The sequence below is a fragment of the Arvicanthis niloticus genome, chromosome 16, assembly GCF_011762505.2.
Source record: "Arvicanthis niloticus isolate mArvNil1 chromosome 16, mArvNil1.pat.X, whole genome shotgun sequence".
NCBI classification, from domain to species: Eukaryota; Metazoa; Chordata; class Mammalia; order Rodentia; family Muridae; genus Arvicanthis; species Arvicanthis niloticus.
In genome coordinates this window covers 59701547-59726323 of record NC_047673.1, presented here as the reverse complement: position 1 = coordinate 59726323, position 24777 = coordinate 59701547, and the positions used below count along the sequence as shown (strand labels likewise).

Genomic DNA, 24777 nt, shown 5'->3' with positions numbered 1-24777 from the left:
CTGCTGCTTTGGCTGCTGGCACTGATAGACATACTGGGGATAGACTGATTGCTTCCAACGCTATTCACTGTTCCTGTCCAGTGGGAGTGAATCCAAAGAGATTGCTGCCTTTACGGTTATGGCAAATGGATGTAACACATTTTTCAGAATTTAGAAAATTAAAATATGTTCTTGTATCTGTAGATACTTGTTCAGGCCTTATTTTTGCTTCCCCTTTGTCAGGGGAAAAAGCAAAGAATGTCATTCTTCATTGCTTAGAAACATGGGCAGTGAGGGGAAAACCCCAAGCAATAAAAACTGATAATGGCCCTAGCTATACAGCTGCCTCCTTTAAATATTTTTGTCAACTAATGCAAATGTCCATAAAACATGGATTACTATATAATCCACAAGGTCAGGGTATGGTGGAAAGAGCCCATCTTACTCTTAAAGAATGTTTATTAAAAACAAAAGGGGGATTTGGCTATGGCCGCACCCAGAGAGAACGTAATTCTCTTGCTTTTTTTACTTAAAATTTTTTACAACTTGATGTAACTGGTCACTCTGCAGCGGATCGTCATACTTATTAGCATAAAAAAGAATTTTTTTACCTTTTCACCAGATATTGGTACTAGTTTTAATGCCACCTATGCTGGCCTTAATTTTACTTGGCAGGATAGCTATGCCTGCTAATCCTTTTGATGTGTAGTTGCTTTGTGGAGTGAATGGTAGCTACACAGCTCTGTCACCCTTTGTTATGATTGGGGGAGGATCTCATGGAGTACAAAAAATTTTCTTATTCCACCTCCTCGGGTGTGCAGGTGACCAATGAAGACGTTGATTATAGACCATCCTTTTATGAGGCTGGTGTAGGAAAGGGGTTTGGAAAAAACATTACCTACTCCTATTTGTCCTACTCCTATTTGTGTTAGGGCACCTTTTGTGTTTATTGTTAGTAATACTACTCAGCTTTATAGGAGCCAACTAGTTTGTAGTAATCTTGATTCCTTTTATAGCATGTGCTGGGAGAGTGATAAGTTTCCCTATCACAAAAATTAGATAGCCACACTGCCAACAGCAAAGTTCATAGTTACACTGATGGCGGAGAATTCTCTGGATATTCCCAATGTCCCAAAGGCATAAAGGAGGGAAAAGGTACTCAGAACAAATCCAAATGATGCTGAGAGAGACATCACATGCCATTTCTTTTTCTTCTCATCATCAGCTGCAGATGGCTTTTGGGAGGATCAAACACAATGACATCAGAAAACTCTTTATACCAATTCTAGCACTTTAGTTGTACCCTGCCTGTTGGCAGCAGTCAGCACATTGGACTCCCCGTCTGACAGTGCCCGCCAACACACAGCACTGACAAATTCATTCATGTCATCTTCTTTCCGGTCTTTGTCTAACACACTCTTAACTGTATCAAACTTAAAAGTTGGCAAAGTCTTAGAAGGTCCTTTATAGTATAGGTAGAGGGAGTTGTTCTCACTTCCACAAGCTATATAATCTCCATTGAAAGTTTCCCATTGCTGTTGTGGCAATGAGTCGCACAGTACAAACTGCCGAAGTCCTTAATAACTTATCCACCAATACAGCTGCTGCCTTTGAGTCACAAGCATCCTTAAAATGTCCAACTAAAAGGAGGACTCATGCTGGTCAATCAAAGAATTGACCTTGTCCAAGAGCAGGTGGATGCACTATGGCAATTGGGCCAAATTGGGTGTGAATGGAAATATGCTGGATTGTGTGTTACTGCTGTTCAATATCAAAACTATACTCAAGCTGCTAATCTGTCTTGTCAGTTTTCTAGTTTTTTGATAGGTAATTGGTCGGCGGACTTTCAAAGTTCGATGAGGAGGTTGCAGATAGCCATTGTGACAGTGAACTCCACTCGCTTAGACTCTAGTCTCAACAGTGGACTTGCTGCGTGAATCGCTGGAGCTGTGTTTCATCTTAAAGAGTGGGCGGGTGTCTTTATTTGGGGGGCTGTAGTGTTGGCCGGTTGCGTCTTTTGCATGTGGCTTCTTTGTAAACTAAAAAGAGACCATGCCAGACACAAAACCATAGTCTACCAAGCCTTGGCCGCTATCGAGGATAGTGAACCTCCCCATGTTTGGCTTGCAACCCTAAAGGAATTATGAGCGGGTTTCAGCAGATACGAGCCCATAAAGAGTACACTACTGGCAGTTTGAGGTGTTTTTGAGTGGGTACTAGACAGGGAATGTTCCACGAGTGTGGATAGATTTCCCAAAAGTATGCCTGATTGCACAAAGGTTTGATGCCAAAACCTCCTCTTCGCGCACAGATGGCTGCGCGCCCGGCCCGGACGCCCCAGGGCGGAGGTTCCCTTTCCCCATCAAAAGGCATCGAGATGGGTATGGGAAGTATTACTCATTGCATGACGACAAAAGAAGAAACCCATTACAGTATCTCATTTTGCACAGGGGATCAGGCCTCTGCTTTCCCTCACTGTACAACTACACTAATAGAGCAACTGTCATGTACCCGTTCTGTAACTCAGGGTTTGCAATAAAACAAAAAAGGGAGAGATGTAGGCCGCTGACCCGACTGGGCTGGTCAAGATGGTGGCTTTTGGTACGACATATCGGTAAACAAGTGCACTGCGCATGCGATCACCCCCTCCCGAGCGGGGTATGCTAATAAGGCACTACAATCCTGACCAATCACCCCCTCCCGAGTGGGGTATGCTAATGGGGCATGCTAATTGGGTATGCTAATGAGGCACTGCAATTCTGACCAATCGCGCACCTCCACGCGCTTTTCTCCACCCAGGGCTGAGGGTATATAAGCACCTCGCCCTGGGCACTCAGGGTCTCCTGCAAGAATGAAGAAGCGCTTCTGCAATAAAGGCTGTTGAGAAGGATCCGGTTGTTTGTGTCTTCCTTGCTGGTCGAGTGGGGCGCGACAGTATAAGATGTCTAACAGCTGAAGCAAAAAAAAAAAAAAAAAAAAAACCGAGTTAATTCTTGTAGAACAAAGACTGCAAGATGTATATGTGGATTAAATTGACCCTAAACTTCATTGTATTTTGGTCATTTTGTCTTCAACTCATTCTCCTACCGGGCCATTATGCAAAGGGAAGATAGTATTATGTAATATATTTCCTTAGCTCATAAACAAAGTAAAAAATTGAAGACATATAGGAAAGATTTCTGAATTAAGTATAAAAGGTAGAATAAGACTATGACAATTTTCAGGAACAGATCCAGCCAAAATTGTAGTACCTCTTAAAGATGCTGAGATTATGTCATTATGAGTAATCAATGAAAATTGACAAAGAGCTTGTAGTAACTACTTGGGTGAAATTAATAACAAATATCCAAACAGCAAACATATACAGCTTATAAAGAGATCTAGTTGGATTCTCCCATGTATTGTAAAGAGAACACCAACTCCAGAGGCACCAACATTTTATACTTATGCAAGTAAGATGGGGATGACAGGTTATAAGTCAGACAAAATAAGCAAGGTGATCAAAAGTCCACATACATCAGTTCAAAAATCGTAATTGTATGCAATCCTTATGGATTAGATTATCATGAATCTCTTAATTACTGATAACTACTGACCCTTTAAATGCAGAAAGAGTTGTTTTGCATATAGAAACAGCTGAGTTTGTACCTGATAACTCAGAATTAACTTTGTTACTTATACAATTGCAACAGGCCATCAGAAGTAGAACCATCCATTATATATTACTCATATTCAGTCTCATACAGGTTTGCCTGATCCATCAGCTCAAGGAAATGAGGAAATTGACCAATTACTAATAGGAAATGTCTTAAAAGCCTCAAAATTTCATGAGAAACATCATGTTAATAGGAAAGTTTTAAATTTTTTCCATCACTTGGTGACAAGCCAAAATATCCAATATGTTCTCTCTACAACCTAACCCTGTTACCTACTAGTAGTGACCCTAGGGGTACTGAAAGAAATGGCATCTGGTAGATGGATATGTTCCATTTTGCAGAATTTGGAAAACAAATGTATATACACCATACCATTGACATGTACTCAGGGTTTCAGTGGGCAACTGCTTTAAGTTCTGAAAAGGCTGATTGTGCAATTATACACTTATTGGAAATAATGGCAATTATATGGATACTTGCACAAATTAAAACTGACAATGCTCCCACATATGTATCCAATAAGATGAAGCAATTCTTATTATAATATAAAGCATTGTTACTGGTATACCACACAATCAACAGTCCCCCCTCCCTCTCCCTCTCCCCTTTCCCTCCCCCTTTCCTTCTCCCTCTCTCTCTCTTTCTCTCTGTCTCTTAGATCCCCCTGGAACTGGAGTTACAGATAGTTCTGACCTGCCATGTGGGTGCTGGGAATTGAACTTGGGTCCTCTGGAAGAGCAGCCAGTGCTCCTCACTATTGAGCCATCTCTCCAGCCCTCTTGGCAGAACTCTCTAAACATTCCTTTCAAGTCAGTACAGACACTCCCATCCTCCATAAAGGCTTCTCACTGTACTGAGAGACCCAGCCAACCTCTCAGTCCACCCATTTTTCCCCTGGCTCTGTCTGCACCAGGCAGGTGGCCACTGGGGTCCTGAAACTGACTTGGAAAGGACTCTACACAGTGATTCTCTCCATTCTTGTGGCTGTGAAAGTAGCTAGCATTACACCATAGATCCACCACACCCAGATGAAGAAAGTGGAAGTCACAGATGTTGCCAAATGGACTGTCCCAGGGAAATGGACCCATTGAAAGTAAGGTTTCACTAGGTCCCAGACCCTTCTGCTACCTGCCCCTCTACCATGTTCTTGGACTTATGTCTGCTATGAAAAAAGGGTTATGATCCAGCCTCCTCCACCCTCAGGCCTGGACTGGAAACTGAGGAAAACAGATACAGGGAAGGTATTAACTAGTGTGACTACAGACAGAAACCAATATACCCTCTTTTTGTTGTTTTGTTTTGCTTTGTTTTGTTTTTCGAGACAGTGTTAGGAGCCGTGTGAGCGTGATGGCATTCGCCATTACAAGATGGCGCGGGCATCCTGTCCTCCCACTAGTAAACAACTGACTGCGCAGGTGCAAAAGGCAAAAAACGCACCAAAGTCACTGCCCATCCCCGGGCGTATTATGGGTAATGAGTGAGCAATCAATCAGAAGTGAACACGTCACTCTAGGGTGTATATAAGCAGTGCCTTTTCCAGGCTTTGGGTCTTTCCGCTTCTGCTTATACAAGAATAAAGCCTCGCTGTGGTAACCACCCGAATACCGCCTCTCGTGTCTCTTTCACGGGCGAAGAGGACACGGAGGGGCTCGGAACATCTGGTGCCGAAACCCGGGATCTTCAAGGCGCCACGGAAGAACCCCCGAGACTCGGAGCGGGTTAAAAGACTACAGGAACGAGGTACGTCTCTGAGAGATATGCCTGGGGTGGAAGCCTTCGTTGCGAGCGGACTTTCACTCACCGCCGCAGCTCTACTAGCTAGCCTCTTGCTTGCGCTGCTTTTGCTTTCAGCTATTAGTGCAAGTCAAGAGGTTTCAGGAGAGGGCCACCCTAGCATACCAGAAACAGAGCGTGTTAGCCGGCATCAGGCCAAGGAGCCTGGAGATCAGGCCAAAGAGCCTGGAGAAACAGATAAGGCCAAAGAGCCTGGAGAAAGAAAAGAGTACTCAAAAGAAACAAGGGCTACTGCAGAGCCTGTTAAGGTTAAGGACCCTCCACTGGCTGATGGAGAGAGAGTGGAGGACAAAAGGACCCCCCTTTACGGCAGAATCTTTGGGGAACCAGAGCAAACAATGCCAGGGATAGAACAGATGATCTTTGAAAATGCCACAGCTGAATGCCGTGCAGCCATTGTCCCTCATAGGAACAAGGGGCTACAAGACTGGCTGAGAGCCTGTTGCGGCCCGGGGAGGGGAGCTGTTTATGTTTATTCCACAGGTGAAGACAATCCAATTTGGGTCCCTACGCAGCTGGTGCAGATTGTGAAGAATGAAGCTAGATTGCAAGATGACAGCTCTGATTCTCCTGATACTGATGTTCGATTTGGGGATAAGTATACCACGATGGGCCATAGTTAGATCTTGGCCTGTTCCCATGCCAGTACATTCAAATTCTGTAGTGCTGCCGTTGTTTACAGCTATTGGGTGTTACTTGGTTGCCCCGTCCTCACGGCGCACCCGCCAGCAGCCTGAGTTATATAATGCTACAAGTTTTCCATTAAATTTTACACTTTGTTTTGTGGCAGCAAAACTTTATAGCATAAAGGTAATCTACTTGGTATTGATTTTAGAGAAAATAGATTGCTTATATCGTTAAAGATTGGTTTTGTTTCTCAAAAATATGGTTATACTCTAATGTTATAAAAGAGGCTTAAAAACATAGTTAAACTGCCAATATTCCATTGGCTACAGTTGGTAGTTCAACCGAGAGTTTGAAAATTTTTGATTTGCCTATGTTTATAGAGAAAAGATACAACACATGTCTTTTAAAGTTTACAGTTTAAATTTAAGGTTTAAAGTTAAAGTTAAAGTCAAAATCTCACAGTTCAGGCCTAGCCAAGCCTCAGAGAACAGGCCGGAGGGAGGTTAAGCACATTTACATTTGAATTAAGACAATGCAGACTGAGCTCTGCAGCTCAGGTGCCAAAAGTTCATTTTGTCCTGGGTCTTCACGACCAGGTCCTAGAAATGTGTTTACCGGAATTCGTCTTTTGTCTTCATTGTTTCTTGTGAGAAGAGGGATAAATCTAAGACCCAAAGACTTTACAACAGTCTAAAAGTTATGGGCTAAAAGTTATGATTATGCTGGAGACATTAAAATTATGCCTACTTCCCTCCATGAGTATAACTGTACCTGCTGATAAAATATTGTTCAAATTGTTTTAATTCCTTTATATTCAAAGTTGTTAAAAATGAGATGCTTTGGATTCCTCTAATATATGTAACAATTATTAGAGAATAAGGTTGATTTTTATCAGATATATTCATTGGACTAAAAAAGATTGGTTATTAAATTAATCCAAAATAAAGTTCAAATTTAAGATTTATACAGCCTAACTTGCCTACTCCAGCTGCCATTTCAGTAAATGCTTATAGAATTATTATAGATATAAAAGATGTTTTTATACCATCCCTTTACATTTTTGGTAAAGGTGAGAGGTTTACATTCAGTAATTTATTCATAATTTTTAAGAGCCCATGAAGCGATATTTGTTAGAAATAATTGCTTCAGAAAATGGTTAATTGTTTTACTATATATATATATATATATATATAAATATTGTTGTTGCTTTAATACAAAAAATTAAGAGGTTAAATCTTTTAGTGTATATTATTCATTATGTGATACTTTATTAGTGGATTTCTCTAAAGAAGTTTTTTCCGCAAGCCTTTGCTCCAATATAACGAGCTTTAAAAAAAAATTTTTAGAGTACTTGTTGCTCCAGAAAGGATTCAAAGACAGTGTCTTTCAATATTTGAGACCTCAGTTATATCCTAATCAGATTGTGACACAGAAAATTCTAATAAAAATAGATAGTTGGGGCTAGAGAGATGGCTCAGCCATTAAAGGCTAGACTTTTAAAATATAAAAGCTGAACTCCCAGCAACCACATGGTGGCTCACAACCCTTTGTGGTGGGGATCTAACGCCATCTTCTGGCTTGTGAGTGTACATGCAAAAAGAAAATGGTTTACTTTTAATCTTGATTTGCTCTTAGTGAGTTTTAAAAGTTGTTTAGAGATATTAATTGGCTAAAACCTCATCTTAAGGTTACCATAGGAGGATTTAAACCTCTGTTTGATATTTTCAAAGGGATGCAAGTCCTAATTCCCCTTGACAATTAACTAATAAAAGATAGATAGCTTTGCTGAAAATAAAGTAAGCTGTTAGTTATCAACAGATAAATTATATAGACTATGATAAATTGTTGGCTGTTTGTGTTATTACTACCCATATGTCCACAACAGCCCTTTGACAAAAGAAACCATTAATATGGATTTGTCTTTCTTCATTTACACATTAAGTTTATATGATAAAATCCTAAAAACATTTTAGATAAAAGGTATAGTCTTTATTCCACATAACAATTAAATTGGTTATTGAATTATTAAATTTGGCCTATTACATGACAAACATTTTAGACAAATTTGATAATCATATGTTACAGTTTTTCTCTATGCATGCTTTTATATTTCCTAAAATTTACTATGCATGCAGACCATAGAAAAGATGTTTGCTATATTTACTATATTTACAGATGCCTCATCTATTGAGAAGACAGTATATGTAATTAAATCATATGTGTATTTTCTTGAGTTTACCCTGCTTCAACACAATTAAATTATGTGTTGTAGCCACTGTTTAGAAGGTTAAAACAGGTGTATCTGCCTTTGTCTTGTTGAATGGTATATTTCATGAAATACAAAATGTTTCAGCTACACGATCTAATATCTCTAGCCATTTGAATAACATTAAAATTAATAAGGTGTTTAGGAATGCATCTGCACAACCGGTGTCGGTGTGTGTGGACCCCCCATTTTTCTTTATGTTATCCAACTTTCAAAATAATTCTGATATCTTAGATTGTAAGAATGTTACATGCTTTTTAGCACAATGCTGGAATGGATCACTAGACCTAGCCTTGGTTGTGCACGTGCCTACCTTTGTGCCCATCCCAGTAGAAGCTGACCCTGAAACTTTCCCTACTACATCATTATTGAGACATAAAAGAGACTTTGGCATTACTGCAGCCATTATCACTGCTATTACCATCTCTGCAGCTACAGCTGTGACAGCCAACACAGGCATGGTTAATCAAGTTACAGCAGCTACTGTTGTTAATCAAATCTCAGAAAAGACTTCTGAGGCTTTGACCATTCTACAGAAAGTGGATGCATAACTGGCATCAGACATCCTGTTGGTCAATCAGAGAGTTGATTGGCTCCAAGCCCATGTGGAACAACTCACAGATGTGGTTCAAATGAGCTGCATGTCAGCAACCCCACATCTAGGTATTACACCTCTGAGATTTATGAATGATACATTTATTCAAAGCCATAATCTTTCTGCTTATTTACAAGGGAAGTGGACTAGGGAGCTGGACCAGATACAACAACAATTACAGATCCGGATCTTGAGCCTTGATGGAGCGCGGATAGACCCTGTTTCCCTTGGCGATTTTACTTCCTGAATTTCTTCTGCCCTTTTCTTTCTCTCTTAAAGGGTGGGGATAGGCCTGTTTGGTGCAGCCCTATGTTGTGGATTAGTGTTCATGTTATGATTGGTCTGTAAGCTCAGAGCCCAACAAAAACGTGACAAGGTCGCTATTGCCCAAGCACTCGTAGCCTTGAGCAAACATCTCCCCCTGAAATTTGGCTATCTAGGCTAAGAAAGTAGCCGATGACTGAGACCCTCAGTTGATGCACCCCAAGGGTTCAGCCCATTGCACTGGGTCGATGAGAGGTCTAAGCCTATCCAGCCTTTGCCTGAATAACTGTGGTACCTGAATATTTAGAGGTGTTTGTGAGTGGGTACTTGTGGTGAATAGCCCTAGCCTCTTGTTCTCATGGTAATTCCACTCCTGGGAGGGGCTGCGAAGGAGGAGTGAATCTTGTAAACCTTCTGTCCAATCAAATTTGTTAAATAAAGGCTACAGCCAGTGATTGGGCAGTAGAAGAGGAGTGGGAGGAGCCAGAGGCAGGAAAAGGGGAAGACGAGGAGAGGAGAGAGAGAAGCGGCGGAGTTGGCAGTTGGTCGAGGCAGAGGACAGTTGGTAGAGAGAGAGAAGATGAAGAAGACCTAGGAAACCGCAAGTTGTTAAGAGCTCTCATAGCCGGGGAATAGTGTAGTTTAATGGTAAATCTGCCCAATCTAGGCATGCAGCATTCATTTGATACTTATTGACTTGTGTCCTTTCTTCTATGGACTACCAATGGGCGAGAGATTTACCACAACAGGTACTCAACAGGGAATGTACCACGAGTGTGGATAGATTTCCCGAAAGTATGCCTGATTGCACAAAGGTTTGATGCCAAGAAACCTCCCCTGGTGGCGCCCCAGGGTGGAGGCTTCCTTTCCCCGCCAAATGGCATCGAGATGGGTATGGGAAGTATTCCTCATTGCACGACTACGAGAGAAGAAACCCATTACAATATCTCATTTTGCACAGGGGATCAGGCCTCTGCTTTCCCTCACTGAGTTGGTGCTGCACTTGATAGGCAATAGGCTGTTTCATCTTAAATATATAGATAGGGGGAGATGTTAGGAGCCGCGTGAGCGTGATGGCATTGATGGCGCGGGCATCCTGTGCTCCCACTAGTAAACAACTGACTGCGCAGGTGCAAAAGGCAAAAAGCGCGCCAAAGTCACTGCCCATCCCAGGGCGTATTATGGGTAATGAGTGAACAGTCAATCAGAAATGAACATGTCACTCTAGGGTGTATATAAGCAGTGCCTTTTCCGGGCTTTGGGTCTTTCCGCTTCTGCTTATACAAGAATAAAGCCTCGCTGTGGTAACCACCCGAATACCGCCTCTCATGTCTCTTTCGAGGGCAAAGGGGACACGGAGGGGCTCGGAACAAGACAGGGTTTCTCTGAGTAGCCCTGGCTGTCCTGGAACTCACTCTGTAGATCAGGCTGGCCTCGAACTCAGAAATCCACCTGCCTCTGCCTCCCAAGTGCTGGGAATAAAGGCGTGTGCCACCACCGCCCAGCTCCAATATACCCTCTTGAACCTTACTTGTTGATGCCCTCTTTGTCTGGTTGTATGGCGAAAAAGAAAGATGTGGGAATGTATCTTTTGAGACAGGAACACGAAGTTTACAGTTCTGTACATGTCCTATGGCTGGACCTGCTGATTGCCAAAAACAAGGGGGTTTCCATTTCAAAATTGGGGTTGTAAAACCAAGGCTTTCTTTAAAAATTCTTTTTGAAAGATTCTAACCTTTGAGAAACAGGAAAAACCTGGGCAATCATGGGAAGGGATCCTGTGCATAGAATTAATCATTCCCAGACAGAAATTGGCCAGGATTGCTGGTTATGTTTAGACATCCAGCCCCCATACTGCATAGGGACAGGAACTAACCAGACTGTAAGCCCATTTACTAACAAAACTGTGACTGGAGACAGCCTAAAGTAACATTAGACAACTTATAAGGGACTAAAACTTGTCTAACATCCAAACCCTTAACCTAGGCACTTCCCCTTATTTTGATGCCTTATGAATTAATTCATCTGGGTAACAGCAATATTACTGAGCCCCTGAGACTACTAGGTGGGCATGTACCAATGGTTTGACTAAATGTGCCTCTTCTGATGCTTCCCAAACTAAATAGACAGGTTAATACTTAGATGTATTATAACAACCGTTATATTGTTCCGCGCACCTCCTGTGTTCCCTTTCGCCCGTGGAAGAGAGACACAAGAGGCAGTGTTCGGGTGGTTACCACAACGAGGCTTTAATCTTGTATCAGCAGAAGTGAAGGCCGAGGAAGGGAGGAACCTCGGGAATGGCACTGCTATTTATGCCCTAGAGTGGTGTGTGTTCACTTCTGATTGGCTGTTCACTCATTACCCAATATTACACCTCGGGATTGGCCAGTGACTTTGGCGCGCCTTTTGCCTTTGCACCTGCACAGTTAGTTGTTTACTAGTGGGGAGGACACAATGTCCGCGCCATCTTGGAATGGCGCTAACTGCGGCTTCCTACATTATATTGCGGAAATGGTCCTATCAAATGAAGAGGCTTAGACTTAGTTCTCAAGCAATAAAGAAAGTTACGTTCAGCTTTTAGAAAAACCTGTTGTTTCTATGTGAATTGATCAGAAGTAATAAAAAAAAAAAAATCTTGCCATGATTGAGAAAGAAAAACAAGAGACAAAGACATAAATCAAATAACTGATACCAGTCTTTGTTCTCTTGCCCCCCCCCCCGATTGCTAGCTACTCTGCTATCGCACTGGTTCTTAGGACCAGCTACAACTCTTTAGAGCAGGATGAGTCCATAGTTTGACTCATTCACTAGCTCCAGTGGGGAATGTAACAGAATCCCAGATCTTAGTAGGACCTGAGACCTTACTACAACTGACTTCATGATGGAAGCTCCATTCCAGCTATAAAACTCAGCACACAGACAGCACCATCTGCCAATACTAAAACAAAGACTTAATCCATCTGTGATGGCTTAATAGTAATGGCCCCCATAGGCCTACAGGGAGTAGCATTATTAGGGGGTGTGGCCTTGTTGAAGTAGGTGTGGCCTTGCTCGAGGAAGTGTATCACTGTCAGGGCAGGCTCTGGGGTCTCAGAAACTCAAGTCAGTTCCATTCCTGCTACCTGCAGGGCAAGATACAGAGCTCTCAGCTCCTTCTCCGGCACCATGTCTGCCTGTGCATTGCCATGCTGCCCATTATGATGATAATGGACTGAACCTCTGGAACTGGACGCCAGCCCCAATGAAATGTTTTCCTTTATAAGAGTTACCATGGTCACATTGTCCCTTCACAGCAATTGAACTCTAAGACACCATCAAAGCCCAAAGCTCAGGGAAAGTCTACATATACTAACCTTGCTTTTTAGCTCCTATAGTTCTGCATCTGGCTAACTGTTCTTGATAACTGAAGTATATCAACACATAGCATGGTTTTTATAACTAAAAGCTCATCCCAAGAAATGCCCAGGGATCCTGAACACCCACTGTAGTCACAGGCTGGCTAATAAAGACTTTTTCTATTTTCTTAAACCCACGTCTGAGCAGTCTTCTCTGAATACCCCACAACATTTTTCAGTTCCTGCCAGACCTGAAGAAGTAGGCTCTGATGCAGTGAAGGAATGGACTTGTTAGCAAGGTGAGGGCAGCAGGCAGAGAGCTGAAGGTTTCTTTCCCACGTCCTTCTGTGGGTTTCCCACGGAAGGCATGGGCCGGATTAAGGGTGGGTTTTCCCAGCTCAAAAGGTCTGTATTAAAGATATGTCTTCCTATCGCACACTTCAAATGAGCCTACTAAGCAAAAGAATCCCTCACATTTTTGTGTTTTAATTCATTCCATATGTAGCCAAGTTGACAAACAAAAATAGCCATCACAAGGGCAACTGCATGCATGTGGTACACATGCAAGCAGACACACACACACACACAAACATAAGAATGAGATCAGTCAGTGTGTTGGCTGGTTTTGTGTCAACATGACACAAGCTAAAAGCCTCAGAGAGGAAGGAGCCTCAGCTGAGGAAATGCCTCCATGAGATCCACCTGTGGGCATTTTCTCTATTAGTGATTAGTGGGGGAGGGTACAGCCCACTCTGGGTGGTGCCATCCCTGGGCAGGTGGTCTTGGGTTCTATAAGAAAGCAGGTTGAGGAAGCCATGGGAACAAGCCAGGAAGAAGCACCCCTCCATGAACTCTGCATCAGCTCCTACCTCAGGTTCCTGCCCTGTGTGAGTTCCAGTCCTGACTCCCTTTGGTGATGAACAGCAACATGGAAGTGTAAGCTGAATAAACTCTTTCCTCCCCAACTTGGTTTTTGGTCATGATGTTTTGCTGCAGCCAAAAACTCCCTAAGACAGTCAAGGTCCTTTGTTTTCCCAGCTATCAGTCTGTCCTGTGACCTTCCAGGTGGTTTTTTTTTTTTTTTTTTTTTGCCTCCTTTATCATCATGGACACATTGAGATTAATCTGGCCACCTTTCTCTTCTTAAAATGCAGAAAATGTTATTCTTAATAGAAATGTGATGTTCCAGTGAAGACACGGCAGTCCTTATGTGAAGCAGGAGAGCATGCTAGCTGTCCTGAAGAGGCACCTGTATTTTCACAATTAGCCCATTTGTTTGAGATTTAAGTATCTTATAGCAAGCATCAGAAAATGTTTTCTTGTAAGGCATTTTTTTCTCCAGGCCAGCACAGCCGTCCGTGGGATTAAACTCAGGTGTTTGTACATGATACAGAAAAACTATGTCCCAAAAGCTACATGGCCAGCCATCAATTGGGTTTTATCCTAACCCTTCTTTTATGACAAAGTATAGCAGAGAATTCTGAGGACAGAAAAAAAAATGTATGTATGTGACGGAAGGAGATTCCGTATATGAACTTACATGGTGGGGCTGTGTAGCCCCACTAAGGACATGTGCATTATGGGCTTCATGCTGCCCATTAGTCATGTTCCAGCAGGGAGACCTGGACAGTCCCTAGAGTTGTCACTGTTCAGTAAAACAGAAGGCCAAAGGGGCTACAGTCTGATGTCACTGATAGATTGGAGCAGTAAGAACAGCAGCCACCACAATAGGCACATTCAGCAGCAATAAGCAAACACTTGCAAACAGGAATTATTTTTCTTCTTATATCTTTATATCTAGGCTACAAAGCAGAAGGTGCTACTGTGTGGCACAAATCTCCCTGCCCAATCTATTTGCGTCGGGAGGCCTATGATTGGACAGGGGAAAGGAAGGTGGAGCTAAGGGTGGCAGAGAGAGAGAAAGAGAGAGAGAGAGAGAGAGAGAGAGAGAGAGAGAGAGAGAGAGAGAGAGAGAGAAACCAGAAACCAAACCAAAAAAAACCCAAAAACAAACCCGCAGGGAGAGGGAGGAAGGCAAAATGGTTGTGGGCATAGACCCACATGGCATCAAGTAAATAGGTAGATATGAAATCTAAAGGTTAGGGTAATTGGGATAACCTTCTAAATTGTGTGGGAATCTTGTGTATTGAGATGCTATTAATATATATAAATCCATTGGTTAACTTTAAGCATCTAGAGTTTTGATTTAGGGGGTTACTGGAAAGTGGGTCTGCTGACAACTGGGTGGTTATGGCTTTGAAGGAACTAGCAGCTCCAGGGACCAGCAAACCAGAGCTAGAAGCATAGCAACTGGTTGCTACAGGGCTGGCTAGAGAGAGTAGCCCAGAGGACACCCAGCTGGCACCAGGCAGCCTGCTAGTAGCCGGCATTAGTGAGGGAACATGGCAGCTAAGCTGGGAGCCAGCTGGACGGTGCCTCCTTTTTAATACTCCCTGCTACAGTACTGCATGTGAAGTCTCTTCCCAACTGAGGTCTTGGTAGATAAAGGATCTGGCAGGACATATACATAAGCTAAGTTATCCCATAAAGGAATGACCAGCAAGCCATATAGGACCTAAGCCTATGAGTGAAGGATGCAAATATGCCTTCACCTGAGTAGAAGCTACCTGGGGCATCTTACAAGCATTTCCATGCAAGCAAGGAACACATGAAGCCACTACCATCAGATCAGGGTTTCATCCAAGTCAGAAAACTGTCAGTGAATGAGGTACTCATTTCACAAACACAAGTGCACAGACCTGGACTAAGACAACCAGGCATAATGGCACTTTCACCCATCTTGAAAAGATACTGGGATTAATTTTTTATATAATTTACTTTTATGAGCATTGGTGTTCTGCCTGTATGTATGACAGTGTGAGACTATCAGGTCCCTTAGAACTGGAGTTAAAAGACACTTGTGAGCTGCCAGGTGGGTGCTGGGAATTGAACCAGGGTCCTTTTGGAAGAATAACCAATGCTCTTAACTGCTAAGCCACCTCTCCAGTCCCAGGTTTTTTTTTTTTTTTTTAATGGGATATTAAAGCAACAGCCTTTTAGCTGTTTAAGTACAGGATGCACCCTAGTGACAAAAAGCCCATAAGGTTGTTAAGTGAGTATCTCACTATCAAGGGCAGGCCACCTCAATATGAATTGTTGGCCAAGGCAGATCCTGAGGTGCCACAAACCATGTTGCCATTGCTCTTGGTTATATGCCAGGAACAGAGGATAAGACCTTAATGCTGAAGACAAGCTCTCTGGCAACAGGACATGAAAAAACAGCATAGAAGTGAGCCAGAGGCTTCCTTCACACTTGCTAGTTTTCACAGTGACTGGTGTTATGCAGGTTGCAGAGAGAGAAGTTTCACTAAGAGTGTTGCTCAGGTAAGACCCTGTGTTATGATACCAAAAAGCTAGGCAGGCTGTGCTTGTGGTACAACAGTGACATGACTATCATGGGTACAACAAGCTTTCTCATTGGATTCAAGGCAACTCTACAGGAGAAAATTCATGTCTGCTACCATTAGCCAGGACAAAGTCCTGTGGCTGACACATTATGGGCCCCAGCTGCAAAATAGCTGCTACTGTTTTATTGATGGAAGTGATGTCTGACAAAGTGCCTCATGAACACCCACACTTATACACATGGGTCACTGTGATTGGTGTCTGCAGTTTGTCCTGGGAATAAGCTTTACAATGATGGTGTGTACCTCAGAGATTCATAACCACCAGTGAAATTTCTGATAGTAGCATCACCCTTCCAAGACTCAAAAGATAATTAAAAAAAAAAAAGTAGGAGTCACAGGAAAGGATGGATTATTGTCCAGCTATATCCTCTAAATTGAAACATTCTCCTAGGAGGAAGGAGAAAGTCTCATCAGACTCAGGAAGTGAATGAATTATCTTGTGAGTCCCAGAAAGCTAAGGCTTAAAACATTCAGAGTATCTCCTCGAGGTTAGGGACCAGTAAACAACTGCTGTAGAAGAGACTCTGACCAGCTCAGTTCCCTCCAAGTTGTGCACATCTCTGGGGTGTAGTCAACACTCAAGCCGCATGGGTGGTTCACTGATGCACATGCCTGAGTTGTCCATGGTCCTATAAGTAACCCCAATAGAATCGCTACTTAACAAGCTAGGCTTTGGAAGACCATTTTTGGTTCCCATCTGAGGTAAGTAAATATTATTTCACGTCTCCCCAGTTAAAAGCCCCACATGACACTGTTGTTGAAAGCATGACATGTGATGCCTTTTCCAAACTGTTATGTTCTTAGTTTTATTGAGTATGAAAGAACTGATGAGATCTATTCTACACAAATGAGAATATATATATATATATTCTCATCTTTATATATTTATATATATAATATTTATAAAGTTTTTCTCACATGAGTTATATCATAACCAAAGAAGGCTGTAGTAGGTTGGCCTAATGTTGTTTGTATTTTAATGTTAATTTGGGGCCCTTATGATTGGTTGTCTCAGAGATAAGAGAGTGACTTTGTCTCCAAGTTATTTTTGATTGGTAAATAAAGATGTTAACAGTTAATAGTTGGGCAAAAGAGACATAGGTGGGGTTTAAGTTTTGTGGGCTTAGGGTTGGAGAGGGACTATGAGGAGAAAGAAGAGTGCAGGAGGAAGGAGAAACCACCATGGATTAGGAGTCAGGAGAATGTAGCCCTGAAGGCTGGCCAATTAGAGTTAAGAGCAGCCCAGATGAAACACAGTAAGCAGTAATCAGTAAGGGCAAGCCCAATAACTTGGGCTTATAGATAGGAGAGTAGATTCCAACAATAGACAGTAGTGGCTGCCCAGCTCTTGTGTTCTCCAAGGCTTATAAATATAAAGGGTGTGTGTGACTTTCATCCGGGAACTTACATAGTAAAGGTGGGGTAGAAACCCCAGGTTAGGATTTAAATACTTTGGAAACAGCACTGTGATGTGTGGCCTTCAGAAAATGTCCTTCCAGCAGGAGTTGTCATTGTCAAATGTAATACCTAAGAGCTCCACCACAGTGTCTACGCTCATACAGCTTTCTCCAGTATAATTTTTTTATGAAACTGAAGATGACAAGCACATCTAAATGTCTACTTCATAGGGTTTGAATCTAATAAGACTGATTTCATGTAATGCAAGGTTTCCAAGATTGTTTACACTGATAGCATTTTTTTCCTCCAGTATGAATGTCTTCATGTAACAGAAGAGAACTAAGAAGTGTAAAGGCTTGAGCACGTTATTTACACTCACGGGGTTTCTCTCGAGCATGAGTCCGTTCATGTCTCTGAAGATGACTATGTCGCCTGAAGGCTTTCCCACATTGCTGACACTCATAGGGTTTCTCTCCAGTATGAATTTTTTCATGTAACTGAAGATGATAGTGACGCCTAAAGGCTTTCCCACATTGTTTACATTTATAAGGCTTTTCTCCAGTGTGTATTTTTTCATGTAATGGCAAGGAACCAGGAAATCTAAAGGCTTTCCCACATTGTTTACATTCATAGGGCTTTTCTCCAGTGTGAATTTTTTCATGTAATGGCAAGGCACCAGGAAATCTAAAGGCTTTCCCACACTGTTTACATTCATAGGGTTTCTCTCCAGTATGAATCCTTTCATGTAATCGAAGGTATTTGGGATATCTAAAAGCTTTCCCACAGTAGGTGCATTCATAGAGTCTTTCAGTATGAATTATTACATGTCTTTGAAGGGACGTAGAGGAATTCAAGGCTTTACCACATATATTACATTCATAAAACTTCCCCATAGTGGGGCTTCCTCCATGTGCATAAACAGAGGTCTTTCCACACTCCTTGTATTGATAGGGTGTTCTTCCACTGGGAGCCTCTTGATCGACTCCTGATGAATTTGGGGAACAGGACGATCTTGAGCGTCGCTCACATTCACAAGGCTCATCCCCAGTGTGGGCTTCCATACACCTTTGAAAGCTGGTGAGAACGTTCCAGTCATATTGCTTGGCTCCACATTCCTCACGCTCATGTGGCTTATGACAAGGGAGTGATGTGGCACGCCTATCGGAGGATGCATGACTCCTGGAAGCCTTCCCACAGACAATGCATTCACATAGTCTTAGTCCTGGAAAAACTGTCATGCTTGTATGAAGATTTGCTATCCATGTCAGGCTTTCTTCAACCTGATTATCTTCTGTCCTCTCGCAGGGGGTAGCTAACAGGGAACCTCTGAAAAAGGAGAGCTTCATTAGAGACACCACTTTACTACTTATTGCTTATTAGATTTATGTCATACACTACTCCCAAAATCAGGCCAAGGATGTAATTTCTGGCACATCTGAACAGTATGAAACCAAATAGGTTGATGATTTTATAGCATGGCTCCCACAGAACAGTAATCAGAACAGTAGCATTCATTAGTACAAGTTCCTGGACGCGTTTCCAAGAGAAAACCCTTGCAAACACTGATTGGTGCTCTTATATTCCAGCACACATTTTTAGTGCCATAATATAGGTATAATTTTTCTAATGGTGAAACAACTGAAAACTGTTTTTTGTTTTCTTAAATGTTTATGGGACATTAAAATTCCTTCAAGTTCCTTTGCTTCAACTTTTCATAGAAATTACCTCATATTTCTCCAGGGATTTTTATAATGGTCTTCAACAGTCTCCTCTTCCCATTTGTTTCCTATAAGGCATTCCCAGAAAATTTAGGATAAATTATTAGAGATCATTGAAAAAATTAGTTTCTAACTTCAATATCCACAGAAAACATGCCTCATTTATTCACCATATTCTTCCCTTTCAATAGCCCCAATCCAGGAAGAGCATCCATACCAAGAGACACTTGCTCCCTGATTTACAGAGTGAAGGTAGGATGATATCCTTACCTATCGCAGCGAGGCTCCTGCAGGTCTCCAGCATCACATCTCTGTACAGACTCTTCTGGGAAGGATCCAGCAAAGCCCACTCGTCCTGGGTGAAGTGCACAGCCACGTCCTCAAAGCTCACTGAGACCTAAACATTGCATATACTTGACTGACCACTCTGTGGGATGCTCACGTCCCCCACCACACAGACGTGGTCATGCAAGCACCGAGGGGTGTGGAAGGAGCCGCACTGCAGCAGTACTCTCTCAGAGCTGGGCTCAGGACACAGGAGGTGCTGCTGCTCTGCCCCAGTCCTCTTGACTACAGTGATTTCTACTTCCTGTCTCACAGTCCTCCCCTGGGGTCCGGAACAGTGTTAACACTAGCAAGCAAGACCCTACTTGTCCTTAGAAATTCCTCCTCACAATGTTTAAAGTTTGATGGCATGAGGGAACTTCATATTTTGATAGGGTTCACATGAATATAAAGGATAAATTAACGTAAATGATTTATGCAAATACTAGGAAACTTTCTAAACTCCCATTATCCTTCAATAAGAAAACTGTGGCTCGTGGGTCTAATGAGGTACTCCAGTGGACACTTCATGTGCAGTGTCACAACGTTAAACAGGTAAATGAGACTGAGCATAGGCCTTAATCCTAGCACTCAAGAGGCAGAGGTAGGTGGGCCTCTAAGAGTTCATAGCTAACTGTTCTACATACTGAGTTCCAAGACAGCCAGGGCTTCACAAAGAAACCTACCGTAAAAAAATAAAAGTTAAGGTAAATTAAATTATTTTTAAAAGATGAAAGCATCTATAGGCTGTTACATAGCAATTCTCTCCAACATCCCTTCCTGAATGAGAACTGAAGCTCAGGAGAGTTGGGAAGTAATTTCACCCCTTTGGGAAAGCAGGAATTTACGAGATTCACAGGCTACTCCCCAAATTTATAAAAGTAGCAAATGACTTCCAGAGAGGAGACCTGTCCAGCTGTAGAGTGGCCTGCAAGCCCTGCACAGTACGTCCTGCACAATGCTCCAGGACGCAGCTTTCATGAGTCACCACCTGTGTCGGGACAGGCCTTTCCATGATACTGATGACTTCCCCTCATCCCTGCTCCTCTAGGAAGGTCTTCAGCCATATGCCTCTAAGTAAACCCAACAGAGCCACTGGGTCACCAAGATGGACACTTGTGGAACTTTGGTTTATACTGTGATTTATCCTTGGTTCTCTATGTGACGGTGAGCAGAATTTGTGTTATGCCTCTGCAGGAAAGACTCGTACAACATACTTGGCAACAGAGCAAGGAAATGACAGATTCATTGAGTGTAGGAGGAGTGACTTCATGGTCTTGGCAATGGGTAATAAGGCCTGCAACCAAGGCTGACCAGGCTGAGGGTGAAGGAAAGTCTGATAGGGATGTCCTTCCCTATGTGTTAAATGGTAATGTGCCTTCTTGCTATGGTAGACATTGTATGTGTCACGGGATAGGCAGTGTGAGAAAGATGGAACACCTGGAGCTGGAGAGATGGTTCAGCGGTTAAAAACACTGCTCTTCCAGAGGTCCTAAGTTCAATTCCCAGCAACCACATAGTGGCTCACATCCATCTATAATAGGATCTGATGCCCTCTTCTGGTGCATCTGAAGACAACTACAGTGTACTCGTGTAAATAAAATAAATACATTTAAAAAAAATTTTTAAAAGGTGGATCCTCTAAAGGAATTGGGAAGGGGGGGTTGCGGAGAAGTCCAGGCTGTCAGTTTCTGCTATGTGGTAAGAAGCGGCATGCTTGCTTCATGATTGGGGTCTGCCATGTGAATACTCTCTAGGGAAAGTTGGCTGTCTAGAGCAAATACTGCAAGCCCTCTAGCAGCATGTAAGAGCAGATTACCAGCAAGCTGCCCAGGAAGCTGCCTGAATACTGTTTTGTGTAATAAGAAATGTGTCTGCAGCTGAGATGGCTATTGGAGGAGGAATTCTAACATGGAAAGGACATGTGTTTTCTAGCCTCTGCATTAGACTGATTTGGAAAAGAAAACAAGAAAGACAGAGAATATGAACTAGCCAATCTCTTAAAGGTGGCCAGATATGAGGAAAAAAGCATGCAAGTTAGATCTAAGGGTAAAAGCCTTTTCTGGTACCCAAAACATTAGAACCTAAGAGACAAGTCAGGCAGAAAGAGAAACAGTGAGGGGAATGTGGGAATGAGAGTGATGCTACAGAATGTCCAGCTCTCCAGGCAAGACTGGACTAAGATCACTGGAGAGCTAAGAAAGATGCTAATTCAGCAACGACCATGAGTGTGGTGTGGAGCTTTAGTGGCTTTGCTGAGCTACTTAGAAGGACTCCATACTTAAGATGCAGGAAAAGCACTGAAGGATCTCAGAGACAGGCTAAAGTGGATCTATAAAGTAATAAAGCCATGTGGAGAAGCTGAAAGAAGGGCAGGGTCTACCCACATCACTTGAGAAATGAGGCAAGACTTGTGTGGAGCTGGAGTTCTTAAAGTGAACAGAAAGCCAAATGTTAAGCTAGTGAACTTCTAGAAGGCTGTAAAGCCTTTTTTTTTTGGGGGGGGGGGGTCGAGACAGGGTTTCTCTGTGTAGCCCTGGCTGTCCTGGAACTCACTCTGTAGACCAGGCTGGCCTCGAACTCAGAAATCCACCTGCCTCTGCCTCCCAAGTGCTGGAAATAAAGGCGTTCGCCACCACCGCCCGGCGCTGTAAAGCCTTAAGAATGGCTCACAGAAAGCAAAAATGGCAAGACAGTGCAAATGGAAAAAACTAAGTTGGTCCTGTGGCTGTGAAGTGCTGGCCTACTAATGAGCTGTGTTCTTCTCTTCAGCATGAAAATAAGCGTGCAGTAGAAGTGGCTCACCTTCCAAACGCTCACAGAACCAGGCAGGACTGAAGGAGGGACAGGGAAAGTGGCTGCGTCTAACAGAGCCACAAGAGACACAACCAGGCAGGTGCCCCTGCGATGAGCCAGTGAGCTTGGGCCAGCCACCCCAAGCTCACGGGGGTTAGGAAAGGCATGAAGGTCAGATAAAGAATGGAACAGGGGAGCCACTGAGATGAAAAAAAAAAAAAAATAAAGGTCTTGGGTAGAAAGGTTTTAAGAACAGAGGATCAGGGAGTTTGCCGAGACACTTGGTCTCCTAGGAACATCTCATCACTCATCAAGTCTATCCAAACATGAGCTGAACAAAGGCACCAATTGACATGTGGGTAGACAAGCCCACATGCCTCAACCTTACACAAAGAACTACAGGAGCTAAGGAAATCTGGGAGTGGGAGAGATACTCTTCCCCAGGAAAGAGCACACGGATTGCTTGTCCAATGCTAAATAGCCAGCCCTAAAAACATACACACAGGTAACAGTCCATGGACTGAACAGGTTATACTTAGGAACATATGTTACATGCATGCAATAACAATTAATGAAATAAGAAACGGCCATGAATGTGAAGGAGAGCGGGGAGGGTTATGGGAGGATGTTTGGAGGGAGGAAAGTGAAGGGAGAAATGTTTAATTGTATTATAATCTCAAAAATAAAAATTTTAAGTATAATACATAAAATACAAGTCTTTTCAAATAGAACATTTGGCGCACACCTTTAATCCCAGCACTTGGGAGGCAGAGGCAGGCGGATTTCTGAGTTCGAGGCCAGCCTGGTCTATAGAGCAAGTTCCAGGACAGCCAGGGCTACACAGAGAAACCCTGTCTCGAAAAACAAACAAACAAACAAAATAAAAATCAAATAGAAAATTCTAAGACCAACAAAAAAATCAAGGAAATAATAAGAAAATTTTTGGAATACAAGATTAACACAAGAAGTCCATTATTTTCCAAGTGGTTAGCAATTTCACACTGACTGCATAGCGCCACAGCTCAAAGGAGACACAAAGAGAAGCATATACTATAAACAAACAAACATAAACAAAGATCCTTGGATGAAGATAATTTTCTTTTTCAAAAAAGAATCAAGCCAGGAATGGTGGCACAGTCTTCAATCCCAGCACTTGGGAGTCAGAGACAAAGGATCTCTGTGAACTCAAGGCCAGCCTGATCTACATGGCAAGTTCCAGGACAGCCAGGACTACATGGAGCAGTAGTTCTGAGCCTTCCTAATGCTGGAGCTCTTTGATACATTTCTTCATGTTGACCCCCCAAACCGAAAAATTATTTTTGTTGCTACTTTATAATTGTAATGTTGTTACTGAGTGGTATCTCTGTTCCTAAAACCTTTGGGAATTAGTGTTTTCCAATTGTCTCAACCCAAAGGTTGAAAATCACTGACACAGAGAGATCCAGTCTCAAAAAAAAAAAAAAAAAAAATCAAATAAGTAAAAAAATGCAGTAGCCTGGTAAATAAAAGACAAAACCAAGATGTTGCTTTCCTCAATTTAAACTATAAATTCAAAACACTATCCCGAGAAGAATGCCAAACATATTGTGTAACAGCAGGAAGCTGTTCTAAAGTTTATATATAAAGGGAAAAAAACTCAACATTCAACACAATTCTAAATAAAGAGTACACAAGTAACAGACTTTATCTTTACAAAAAAATTTAATAATCATAATAGTGTACGAATATTTGAAAATTAATTTATCTACAAAACAGTATTTTAAAAAAAACTCCAAAACCCACAAAACAGTCAATTTTTTGAAAAGAGCAAATTAAACTCAGAGTAATACTGTTCAATATAGGCATAAATACGCAAAAACTTAGAGAGTTTACAACCTCCACAAAATTAATTCAAAGTGGACTCTCCACCAATATGTGAGGACAACTCAGGGAACCGGCAAGACCCTGAGTTTAGCAAGCAGCCTCCAGGTACAATACCAAAACTACTTTGTGTCCGTGACGTCACCGACACGGAGGGCGGGGCTTCCCTGCGGCTCCCTGAGCTCTGCGCAGACGCGGCCGAAGGGCGGAGCTACATAGCGGCAGCGACCTCGTCGCCGCCAATCGTAGTGGGCCTAGCTCCACAGAAGCGGAGGGCCACCAACAGCTGCCACTCCTCTCCGTCTGGGACAACGGGCCCGCGCTCACCATGTCGTGGCTTCCGAGCTCGCCCGCGCTGCCCTCCCAGCGGCGGCCACAGCGCAGCACACGCACCCACGGGGCCTCCCTCAGGCGCTGAGTTCAGTGCACAGCATGGCGGCCAGAGAGAACCCGCCTCCCGCCGCCCTACAGCGCTCTTGATTGGGCGGTATAAGCTTGGAGGCCCTGATTGGCTAGGTCCACCCAGCGACTGCTGATTGACAGCAGGAGCTGTAGTGATGAACAGGCAGTCTCTGCCCTGGACTCCCTTTTACTCAGCACAGGGTCAGGAGAGATTTACCTTTAAGCAGAATTTGGTTTTGCCCTTGGAGAGCTGGGCCCTGCTGTCTCGATGAACTCAGCAAGCACTTCCTACC

General features: G+C 42.9%; 1 protein-coding gene across 2 annotated transcripts; it reads right to left on the bottom strand.

Annotated features, from left to right (window-relative positions):
* Positions 1–45: 45 nt before the first annotated feature.
* Positions 46–24536, bottom strand: Znf101 (zinc finger protein 101). 2 transcript variants are annotated; one of them, XM_076914373.1, is made up of 5 exons: positions 24410–24536; positions 19373–19499; positions 19110–19170; positions 17764–18710; positions 46–2931 (listed from the first exon to the last, which is right to left on the bottom strand). In XM_076914373.1, exons 1-5 carry the CDS (start codon positions 24410–24412, stop codon positions 2813–2815), a joined length of 1257 nt encoding a protein of 418 aa, XP_076770488.1. In that variant the 5' UTR covers positions 24413–24536; the 3' UTR covers positions 46–2812. The 2 variants fall into 2 exon arrangements, with proteins under 2 accessions (XP_076770488.1, XP_034376352.1); XM_034520461.2 differs by lacking the exon at positions 46–2931 and having other exon boundaries at positions 17550–18710.
* Positions 24537–24777: the final 241 nt, after the last annotated feature.